This window comes from Podarcis gaigeae (genome assembly GCF_964106915.1).
Source record: "Podarcis gaigeae genome assembly, chromosome: 12".
Classification (NCBI taxonomy): domain Eukaryota; kingdom Metazoa; phylum Chordata; class Lepidosauria; order Squamata; family Lacertidae; genus Podarcis; species Podarcis gaigeae.
The window spans coordinates 30,914,678-30,926,936 of NC_139688.1; the positions used below are offsets into that span (position 1 = coordinate 30,914,678).

The 12,259-nt window shown below is 37.8% G+C and overlaps 1 protein-coding gene across 10 annotated transcripts in view; it reads left to right on the forward strand.

Annotated features, from left to right (window-relative positions):
- PHF14 (PHD finger protein 14) overlaps positions 1 to 12,259 on the forward strand; it is a 136,152-nt gene that overhangs the window by 25,328 nt on the left and 98,565 nt on the right. For 9 of the 10 annotated variants that reach the window (XR_014556735.1, XR_014556736.1, XM_083705255.1 and 6 more), the window contains exons 8-13: positions 934 to 1,080; positions 1,759 to 2,029; positions 2,816 to 2,922; positions 4,436 to 4,531; positions 6,432 to 6,535; positions 8,693 to 8,824. Coding sequence is in view for 8 of the 10 variants with exons in the window: in XM_083705255.1 (XP_083561381.1) it covers positions 934 to 1,080; positions 1,759 to 2,029; positions 2,816 to 2,922; positions 4,436 to 4,531; positions 6,432 to 6,535; positions 8,693 to 8,824 (857 nt within the window). In the remaining 2 variants the exon portion in view is untranslated. Of the gene's footprint in view, positions 1 to 933; positions 1,081 to 1,758; positions 2,030 to 2,815; positions 2,923 to 4,435; positions 4,532 to 6,431; positions 6,540 to 8,692; positions 8,825 to 12,259 lie in introns of all 10 variants that reach the window. The other variant, XM_083705260.1, reaches the window with a different exon arrangement.

Genomic DNA, 12,259 nt, shown 5'->3' on the forward strand with positions numbered 1-12,259 from the left:
TTTTTGGCAGGAATCATCTCTCTTGGATCCATTCCATACTAGAAAGATGAATATGTATGGGGAGAGTGATTATGATCTTCAATTCCCTTCCATCTCAATGACTTTCTAATCATACATGGTTCTGATCCACCAGCAATCCACCATTTTGGTTGGATTATTTTTTCCAAGATTATCTGTCAAGCATTTCTCCTGTGCTACCTTTGTTGATGTATACTGCAGCATTTGGAAACAAAAGAAAGTTGTGTGGCAGTGCAGAACTTGCTTAGTTGTTTGAATGAGCAGAGGGAAACAAATATGCTCTTCAAAATATGTATGAAAATAATTTCCCCGTTCTATACAGTATTCATGTATGTAATTGCTTTCTACATTAACGCCTTTGGAAAATGGCGCACAGAAATAGCTGCTTGATACTCAGTCTTTTAGCCCCTTTGGAAATGAGATTAAACTTGAAAGTTTACCTCTAACATTTACATAGATTGTAGTGATACCGCTTATGAGTAGCTAAAGAATTAAAACTAATGTATCTGTTACATGTAGATAAACATGTGGCTATTTAATTTGTAAACTCTGCACTGAGTTTGAAAAGCTGAATCAAAACAAGAGTTTCATATTCTTTGTAGTGATGTTACGTTAATCTGGCTTTGGTTGGTTAAAATACCTTAAAAGCCATCAGAATCATTTTTTTCAGACCCTACCTAACAAAATTGTGGAAAATGTGTGTGTGTGTGTGTACCATCCTATTTATTTATCCTATTCATTTACTTTAGAATACTTTTAGGTTGTCTTTGGGGGGGGGAACCTCTCAAGGTGGCTTACATAATGGCAATTTAAAATTACATGATAAAATATAATTAAAATACTGCTTTTCCTGGCTGACAAACTATTTTCTTTCATGAGCTTTTGCCTTCTTCATTTTTATTTTAATTGGAACAGGATATTGCAGATCCCTTTTTTGCTTACTGCAAGCAACATGCAGACAGGATGGATAGAAAGTGGAAGCGCAAGAACTATTTGGCTTTGCAATCCTATTGCAAAATGTCTTTGCAGGAGAGAGAGAAACAACTGTCACCAGAAGCTCAGGTAGTATACCCAAGCCATACTAAATGAGAAAGATCAGGGCAGAGGAAAAAGGATGGAATTGTTGTGACTGCCAGTGAAAACGCATATAGTTGTAAATAGTATGAAATGTTTGAGAATCACTATTCACCTGCTTGCAAATAATCTAAACTCAGGTGTATAAGCATGTGTACCTCTCCCAGTTGCATGATGTCTCTGTGACCCCACTTTTCCTCCAGCTCAATAAATCTAACCCCACCCCAAGCCTGCTAGTGCTCCCCCCAGTTTGAGTCTTTGTACTTACCTCTGCCACAGTCTGTTGTCAGCCTGAACAACTTCTAACTTGAGTTACCCATTTCTAGCTTGAGTTACCCAGATATTTGGGAAATTTTGCCTGCTGATGTACTCATTCATTATTGAGTTTTAGGAGAATTCTGAATTTCAGTTGTGAAGGATCAGCATGATGGAGAACAGAAACCAATACTGGATTTTTCTTGAGGAAGCTCGTAAATACATCTGTTTCAAACTCTACCTCTTCTAGTCCAGAGAGTATTTTAGGATCAGTTCTTTTGCGCTATTAAAAGCAATCTTCTCTCACCATAGATTTGTGTGTGCAGTGTTAGAAATGGAGATTACATTTTCTAGCAAAAGTGTTTATGTGCTTCTTAGCTTTATTTTGATTTGCTTTTTTAAAATTTGTAGGCCCGAATTAATGCCAGACTACAGCAGTATCGTGCTAAGTCAGAAATAGCACGTACCACGAGGCCGCAGGCGTGGGTACCAAGGGAGAAACTGCCACGGCCACTCACTAGCAGCGCTTCAGCAATACGTAAGCTGATGCGCAAAGCAGAATTAATGGGAATTAGCACAGACATCTTTCCAGTGGATACTTCAGATACCAGTTCCAGTGTGGATGGAAGAAGAAAACACAAACAGCCAGCCCTGACCGCTGATTTTGTCAATTATTATTTTGGTAAGGGTGAAAAGATATGTGCTTTGCATTGTTGCCAGGAATGGCTAACCTTTCATTTTCCAGTTGTTGCAGGACTATAGCTCCCACCATCCCTGAACATTGGCTTGCTGGGCAGGTGGGAGTTGGAATCCAGCAACAATCGGAGGCTGCAGGTTAGCCACCCCAGTCTAGATTTTGAAGGGATGGTTTACAGATGAAAGAGTGGAGTTGCTTTAAACTTCAAGCCACCCATATACTACTGTATGTGAGCACTATAGTTCCCTCGTTACAATTTTAAAGCAACAAAGCTGCCTCCAAGTAGCCAAGTAAATATTCATATATGTCGCGTTAAAATAATGTGTGGGATAGTTAAAAATGTTTTTGTTGAAATCTTTCCTATTTAAAGTTTGGAGTGCATTCTAACACAATATTAATTGGCATTAATGCTGCTTCTTTCCTCCCTCAGCCCTTGCTATTGAGATCAGGTGCAAGCCTAGCTCTGTAAAAACCCTCCAGTAATGCAATCGGGTTTCTTGCCCTGGTCACCCTTCCTTTTCTGCTTTGCAAGGGATGAATTACTTACTAGTATTTGTTTTTTTATGTGCCTTTGATCTTAATATCCATAGCTTGGATGTTTTAGAAATATTGTAAGCGTTGTTCAGCTGCAGAGAGTGTTTTCTGCATGTGACATTGAATGCGAAGAAATGTTGTTGTATGATGTATTGTTACCTACATTCATTCTGTTGCTTTGCATGCTCAAAAAAAAAAAAAAAAGGGAAATACAGAAAGTGTTGGCTTTTATTTTAGAGAGAAACATGCGCATGATCCAGATCCAAGAAAATATGGCAGAACAGAAGAAAATTAAGGATAAGCTGGAGAACGAACAGGAAAAACTTCATGTAGAATATAACAAGGTAAATGATGTGTTTCAAACAATGCAAATCATATGCTGTATATAAAATAAAACTATAGTTAGAAAACCATTGACTTCCACTAAAACCCATCTTAAATCAAATGGTCTTTCAGTAACCGTCACCTGCTGTTCACTAAAAGATTAAGATGTTTCTCAGAGGTTCTCATCTATACAGATTTTCTCAGTCTGGTATCAAGAGTCTGACTCTTTCTTGTTGTGCACATCTGCTCGTGATCATGAGCATAAAAATTTGCTTGCGTTGAGGTGTTCCCTTAGAGCTTTAGGGTAACTGTGAGGAGGAAATCCAAGTCCTAGCTTTAATCATGGGGATGGCAGAGTCCGGGATTGCCAAATTATTATTATTTGCTTTACTCACAGAAAATATTCAAGCAGCTTACAGACATAATAGAAATACTAAAATGACAATAAAAAACGAAGTAAAAAGATGGGAACAGTAACATAGGTCTTGACTGGGCAATTGCCTCTGCTCACGTGGGCTCCTTATTCCTATCCATTCAGTAACCATGACTTTGGTCCATCTAGTCCAGTATTTTTTATTTGGATTCACAGTAGCTCTCCAGGATCTTATGAAGAGGTCTTTCACACCACCTGTTTATCCGCTTCTTTGGCAATGTCAGTAATTGAACTTAGGATCTTTTGTATTCAAAGCATGTGTAGTTTTATCACCAACTGTGGTTCTTCCCATACGGTCACCAGGCAGCAGCTGTCAGTAATTTTACCTAGTGAACCACTTTGTTGATCACCACATGCAACTTTAGATATCTGGGATGTTGGCGACGTGTTTTTCCTGTTAGGTTGATGTAAACAGAAGTTTTGATTTGAAATACCGTCAGTGGATACTTTGGGGATATTTGAGGAAAGCCTTCAATGTTGCAGCGACTGCTGTGTGAATACACACATGTATGCCACACTGATCACAAGGAATGGAAGACATGACTAGAGAATTCAATGCTACCTATTGTATTGCCGTTCTTATTTGTTCTCAAAAAGACATGGCCGTGCATTCACGCACACCCCATGAAAGTAATGATAGTTGTTGGAATTGTCAAAAAATAAATAGTAGTCGGGAGGAGAGAACATCATTCCCAGTTACACTTAAAAAATGTGACAAGGCTTCATATTTTCTTATTTCAAGTGTGCAGATGTATAGCTTTGAAATCTTGATTCCCTGTGTAGAAAAACCTGGCACATCTTTACAGATGGAAATAACAGAGTGGAACTGTTTTGATGTTTCTTGACTGCCATTATAGTCTTATTGTCAGACAAAATTACTTTAGGTTCTCCCTTACTAACCAGATGGATGCCCATGTTTTCTTTCTGGTGTTATTGAATGGCTGATTAACTTTACTGATTTCAGTTGCATTGACATGAGTGAACAATTTTATTATTTAATTACCTCTCATAGAAAAGGGTTTCATAAGTAAAGAATGCCTCCTCCTGGATACGAGGTACGAAATAACTTCCACAGTATTTTTCACTGCTTTGTTTTTTAGTTGTGTGAGTCTTTAGAAGAACTTCAGAACGTGAATGCAAAGCTACGAAATGAAGGACAAGGAATATGGGCTGTGCTTGGTAGAATAATTGGGCAGGTTGGTTTTTCCCATTGTTTTTCTCCTCCCCTCTTTCCTTATATCTTATTTATTTATGGGTCATATGAGTCCTAAAAATAGGGTTTTCTCTTTGTTACTGTCACTTTTTTTAGGCTGAAAAGATACATTTGATAAAGTCCTGGCCTTATTCTGCAGATAATGATTTCTGATTGAAATGTATATAGGGCTCTGCGCCTACCTACTGGGAAACTGCAGCCTAATTTTGTTTTTGGATTAGCTATCTTGTTTGCAAAATTCTTTCATTTGGTGTAACTGATTGACCTGTCATTTGTGATGAAGCTAAACCTGAAGCATGAGTTAATCTAACCACATTCTTTACTACCCCCCCCCACTGTAGCTTTCAAAGAGCAGGTTTTCTTAGGGTGTATTGTTTTCTTCCCCCCGTTTCCTGAATATGCAACTGAAAGCATATGTAATTTGCTATAGTTTTAAATGAATTATGCATGTGGGAATGTCCTTAATAGGAAGTGAAGAATATTAGGGTACAGCTGGTTATTTTTTTTATAGGATTACTGATCATTTTGTCAGTTGTAAAAAAGTGAATGCTGTCGCTTCCCAATTATTAAATTCATTAGCTTCTAAAGAGTACAGTATTGCACCTGTAAACCAGCAGAATCAAATATCTTGATATGGTTATGTTTTCAGCTACATTAAAAGAGCTCAATGAACACTTTACACAGTTTGGTGCCTGTTATACAGCTGCTTCTCTTGTTCTACAAACAGTGGAAGTTATATGGCACTTTGTATCTGAAAGATTGATGAATTTCGCTGGCTTTTTCTTTTAGTGCTTCCCAATTCATCCTTCACTGAGGCTTATATCTGGTATTCAGTGCAGTTAGCAGATTCCTCAAGAAAGTGGGAGCCTTTTATGTGTCATTCCAATATATAATCAGATCTTAGCTTTTGTTTTTGTCTGACTCCTTAGTTGGCTTTTTAAGATTATAAAATGTTAAAATGATCTTTTAAGAAACTGGACCATTGGCCAGCTCTGTTTTTTGTAATTATCCTTAGTTTTGTGCTAAGTGTTAATTCAACACAAGAATTAGCAAGGTTTTACAAAGTGCTTGATGCTTCTGTGAAACTGGCCCAGATGATTTATATAACCTGGTTTTTTATGGGCCTTTCATACCTATGGGAGTCGGAATTTAAGTTTGTTAATAAGAAGTTCATCCCTTTTAAAAAGAAAAGGGGGGGGGAATCAAATTTTCACAAATATGTTTCCTGGTGCAATCATTTAATAATAATAAAAACTAGTAGTTTCATTTGCACAGCTTGCATGACACTTTTTTCCAGTTGGTTGAACAGATGCAGGCCCACAGGGCCACTGAGAAATGACTTTGATAGATGGTTGCTGTCTGTGAAGCTAGCATACTGCAGATTAGTAGAAACCCGAAGAGAATCTCTCCTGCTTTGTGCAGAGTTTGGTCCAATAAGATAATTTTTCTAATTAACCTATGGAGCACCACTGTAGCAGGGATGGTGAGGAAAATAAACTGCCTCAATATTCTTTCGTGAAGTGTAGTGGATTTTTCTTTTTTTCTTTTTCTTTTTAACCTTCTAAACCAGCTTGTCCTTGTCTGTCTCTGTTAAAGCTCCCTCTGTTAAAGGGGGGAAAGTTAAAAAGCCAGGGCTTTAATGTCTTTGGTTTCTCTCTCTCTCTTTTGCATTGGAAAATATGTGAATGCAATTTCATTTCTCATATGGCTCACTTGGGGACAGAATATATAGTGTAGTCATTTTTGCAGCCTAAGCAGTTTTCTCTCCTAACTTTTAGTATATTGGGCACAGCCAAATTTTGATTGCTGAGCAGTAAATGAGGGGGAATGTTACGTTATATACGTCTCTCACAAATTATCCTGTATTTCTTCAAACCCAATAGAAATTGAACATACCAGCAATTTTGCGAGCACCCAAGGAAAGAAAACCGAGCAAAAAGGAGGGTGGAACCCAGAAGACCACAACCCTCCCTGCAGTTCTCTATAGGCAAGTAGTAGAAACACAGCACAATAGACATAGATTATGGATAGAGTAAGAGACCTTTATAAGTATTTTTTTTATTCCAAACAACTGAATAAAATGTCTTTACTCCTGGACACCACTGTTGTAAGGCAGCTAACTTGATTCATTTTAAATCATTTTTAAAAAAAACGTTATAACTGTCTTCAGAGTCCCAGACATTACTGAGATTTTCTCTATCCATTGGCAGCACTTCAGAAGGAAATTCCTTTTATACCTGAGATTTTAATCTGTTTTGTGATACATGGTTGAGAATCTTCAAACATTAAAAGTTTTGCATTTAAAATCGACCAGCAGGGTCTGAATGAAATTATTATGAACTTATACGGTTTATTAAGCCCTAATATAACAAAGCATATTTGATCCTCAAGTCTAGTATTTTTCATAATTCAGGTTAATATATTGTTGAGTAATTGATGTATTTACTCATTGTTATATGTTTAGTTCTTTTTACCATTTACCATTATGGTTGGTTTTTTTAAAAAATAAATATTTGATACAAGTACTGAAACATATATTCCATATAAAAGCTACCTTTCTGCAAGATAAAATACAATTATATAACAGAATATTTACTCACTGTATGGGGTTTCACCATTCAGATTGGTCATAACCCAGTGACAAAGAGTTCTTTGTAAGTGCAAGAACTGGGTCCATATTTGGTTAACCAGTTCAAATGCATCTGAAGATTCATGGAATGTCCTCAATTTGGCTAATAAAAAGTATCTCCTTAAATTTTCAGTGACTAGCAAAAATCAGTCTAGCAATCTCTAGAAGTATATAATACCACCTTGTGTTTCTTTGTGGGGAGCATTTGACTGCATTATGTCCTATTACAACCACAAATGCTTTTAGGAACATGAAAACATCCTTGCTTGATCTGTCTCCATCAGTGACTTGCCAGATATTTTTGAAGAGCTCTCAGTGGATAATGATAGTGGTAGCCATCTCTTGTTTGTTTCCTGTATCCAGTAGTCAGAAGTATGCACTTTTTAGATTTGAATATACCCAGTTATCTATTGTGGCTAATAGCCATTGATGCCACAGCCCTCCATGAATTTGCCTAAAGCTTTTAAAAAGCCATGTAAACTAGTGGTCATCACCATGTCTTGTGGCAATGACTTCTACCTGTTAATTTTGCGTGGTGAGACGAAATACTTCCCTGAATCTTATGCTAGTTAACTTCAGTATATTTAAAATTATCCACTCTTGTCACATGGTTCACATTTTTATGAATTGCTGAATTTTCTCTGTTGAATGTTAATTTGTTCTGGGATGATGTTTACCAAACGGGGGTACCTCTGCTGGATGACCTTATGGACTTGATGTACAAGTGATTTAAAAATGTTGCTGCTGAACTTTTTTTTACATGACTAGCATGTCCAAGGATGAGGGTGTTTTCCATCACAATGGTTATTTTTATTTTACTGCATATTTGCTTCGTCTTGATTCTGACATAAAATGTTTTATTTGCAACCCTTCATTAATTTACAATAATAATACATCCTTTGTAAAATACAAATATCATTACAATTAAATTGCATTCATTCTCCCAGCAACTATTCAAAGTAAGTGAATAGTTTAAAGTAAGTGAATTCAAAGGATATTATTTTTACCGATGAGGATTTAAGTTTGAACTATTTTATTTGCAGACCCCTGTGGTTTTCTAATAGCTGGTGAGGGATTTAAATTCAGGCCAACCTTCTGCCTTCAGGACCAAACCTGCCTCAATTTGAATAAAAATCAATATATCAGAAGTCACAAATATCTAGCAAACATTAGGGAAATATTAACGATGGCTTGGATCCAGAGAAGTGCTTAGTTTCACTTGCACAACAGGGCTTTGTCATCTCCTTCTTTCTGGTGCAGTGACTTAATGCCCGCCCGCTCTGCACCCCCTGGCTGCTCATGAGGGACCGGAGACCCTTCAAAACATTGTGGGATGTGATGTGAAGGGCCACTGGAGTGGGGAATTAGCTGAAATTGAGGACCACCCTTTGCACAAGCGGAAATGCCTTCTGCTCATGCATGGGGTTCTCTGGATCTTACCCCATGTAAACATTGAGATGATTCAGTAAAGTATATGCATTATCTCAAATGAAACTTTTTTCCTGCATTTCCAAGTTGTGGGATTTGCAAGAAGAACCATGATCAACACCTCCTTTTGCTGTGTGATACTTGTAAACTCCATTATCATCTTGGATGTCTGGACCCTCCACTTTCAAGGATGCCAAGGAAGACTAAAAACAGTTACTGGTAAGAATATTGTAAATGCATTGTACTACAAATATGAGGGCCTCAGTCTATCAGGGGTTTTTCTATTCCCAAGGTTTTTGTTCTGTGTCTTTATCATCAAGGATTTTTTTAAATGAAAGTTTGAGTTCCATATTGATTGTTGACTATATTTGCAAAACAAATATCAACCCTTTCATCACTTATTTGTACCTTGGGTTTATTTTGTTTCCTTTAAAAGAAACTGACTGGGGACTAATGAAGGAGGGAAGACCCCTTTTCAACCCAAGGGCCTCATTCCTGCATAGGCAACTTTCCAGAGGCCACATGCCAGAGGCAAACATGGGCAGAGCAACCATTGTGAATTGTACTCTTGTATGCAGAATGGTAAAGCTGGAAGGGACCACGAGGGTCATCTGGTGCAACCCCATGCAATGCAGGGTTCTTTTGCCCAGCATGGGGCTTGAATCTACAACCCACAACCCTGGGATTAACCGTCTCATGCATTACCAGCTAAGCTGTAGACTAGGATAGTTTTTCTTTTCCCTGTTCAGGATAGTAAGGTGCATCACTGGAGTTCAAGGGTTCATTATAGCTAGATAGGAACACTAAAGCAGGACTGGCAAGTGGGGCATGGCTGTGGAGGGTGTATTTGCTGGGGAAACGCCAAAAGCCAAATGAGACGCCAAACGGCCACATTTGTCTCCTGGGTCTGAGCTTTCACATCAAGAAAGGGAATTTTCCACTGTTGTTTTACTTTAACACTGTTAGGGGAAATTGTACTAACCCTAAATATAGGTAATGCTATCTAAGATTCTTGTTTTACCTAGAGTCTTAAATGAGCATTACATTGTGGTTTGAATCCCTGGCTATATGAGACCTCTGGTTAGTGTTAAAGTCATCAGTTCTTTTATTGCTAATTAAGGTGAGAAGGAATTTGTTTCTAATGCTGTAATTGTGTGGTACCAATGTTGTGTCTACACTTTTCCCGGGATTTTTGCAGAATTTTAAAGATGATTGGATCATCCACATTATTTCATACACTATTTGATCTATATTATAGTGATCCAAACAGCATTCTCCCTTATTTCCATTAGGTGTTTCCATTTGGTAATTCTGAATTGACCAGAAGCATATTGCAAAATGTTGCTGTAAGTCCCAGACTCAAGACTTGGTTTAGCAATCATTTTGTGAATTCCATGTAACTAGAAACTGGTGATGTACAGATGCCAAAAACGAGTTGGTAATAGTAGCCAAACATTAACAGTTCAGTTTGCTCATATGAACTGGTATGAGTACTAGGATAAAATTCTATTACAGCAGTATTTCAAGCCTCTATATAGCTTATATGTCTTAAAGAATTTTTTGAATTTCAACAACTACTAACACTTGGGAAAGTTAGTAGTCATATTCTTGTACTATTCAGGTCTTGGGTTTTGTTCTGGTTTTGTCATATTGTAACGTAAGTGAGAAATAAGTTGAGGCTATGCGATGGTAAGTAGCTCAATTTTCAGTGGCTTCCATTACAATGTACGGAACACAATAAAGGAGTCGCAGTCTTTGACACTGCTACAGGACATCAGTTGCTTACATAGAGTGGACTGAATGTTGCAGCACTTGAGAAACCTGATGTGGGCAATATCTTCGTTCCACTTCTGACAGTGGATGTCATTTTTCTTGCACTGAGTTGCAGTATGTAGTTCTGCAATAAACACACCTCCTTGCTTTACATGGTCCTACTATATGCTTTACATGGTCCTACTATAATCAAGACTATTTAGTTCCACAAACCATTTATATTTATGTTTAAACATAAATCATAGAATTGTGGAGTTGCAAGGGACCCCCTGTTAGGCTGGTGCAGGAGGACTTATTTCCTCTTCTTTCCTTTCCTCTCCCCAGACCCTTGGTACAGCCCCCAGAAATTTACTCTCTCTAGAACTAATTTAGAGGGAGTGGAGCAGGTTGGATGGAATGAGAGAGAAAGACTAAATTCCATTCTCCTTATGGGCATCAGGTGCCAGCAGAGTTGCAGTGTTGGATGTGATCCCTATTTCTCAATCAGTGCACCCTCTGTCATTGCCCTTGAAGATGACTTGGAAATTTCAACTTGTCCAAAGTGCAGCTGTTTGTGTTTCCCTTTAGAACCCATATAACTTTGCTTTAAAACAATACTGCCTTGATTGTGCATTTGTTTCTGGGCCAAATTCAATGGGCTCATGTAGTCCTAAATGACTAAGGCCCCAAATATCAGAAGGATGTTATCCTTCCCTCTCTTACAGACCCCCTCTGGTTTTATGATCAGCAGAGGGGGCCCTCTTGATAGTTCCACCATCCTCAAGAGTTCAGGAGGTGGTGACCTGGGAGAGGGCATTCTGTGTAGCAGCTCCTAGGTTGTGCATTTCCCTTCCCACAGAGATACATCTGGCACCTTCGTTATACAGCTTTCATCTTAAACTGAAGGCACATCTGTTTGCCCTAGTCTTTGACACTTGGGATATATGCTTTTGGAACCCACCCTGTTCTTTTGACTGTGAAACCATCAAGTAAAATATGTACTTTTCGGGTTAGGTCTATATATTCTGAATGAGATTCAGCTGATTAACTATCCTGAGATTCTTCACATTTATTATTTTAGTGTGCAGTTGTAAATAACTTTAACTGGGAACAAGCCCTGAGTAACAGTTTGTATTAAATTATGTTTTGGACCATATATTTATCAGAGAAGACCTTGAAAACGTAACTGCATAAAATACTTGTATTTCCCTGGTTACACACACCCTTCCTCATTGTATGGTGTACCCTCTTTTATTCTCTGAATACTCTTCTTCTTTTGAGATTAGAATTGAGAGGAGAAGGGTCCCCCCCCCCCAAGATAACTTTAATTTAGGGATAGCTCCCTTAACTTCATTGCTTTCTAAGTGCCCGGACTTTTCTTAAATTTTCTGGTTGTCCCATTTACAAATTCACTGTCACTGCATTACATCTAAGCAAGGATGACTTCCAGTACCCAGATTATTTTGCTGTTTAATCATATTGAAAAGGTTCATTTGGATCAAGAGGACATAAAGCTATCAGATCAAGAGGACATAAACTGAACGTCTCAGTGGTAATAGGTCAGGGGGAGGTAGCAAGACTTTTCTTTCAAAAAGCTGGCATGTGTTTGCTATGAATTTCATGCTTCAGCTAGACTTCTGATCACAAACTTGTCTTTCCTTTTTAATTTAGCTAGGGTATATTCAGTGAGATAGGATTCTAAAAGAGAAACGGAGCCTTATTGATTGCATCCTTTTCATCTTTAGATATGTCTTTGTAAATTCTCTTCAAGATCAGTAGAAAGAATGTATAACTATATGTGTTAAGTTCAACAGAACATTGTCCCTGCTGTTTGTAGTGCACCTGGTGTTTCAAATGTTACTCCCATTAACTCCTGGAACATCAGCTTTGTTCATTATATCT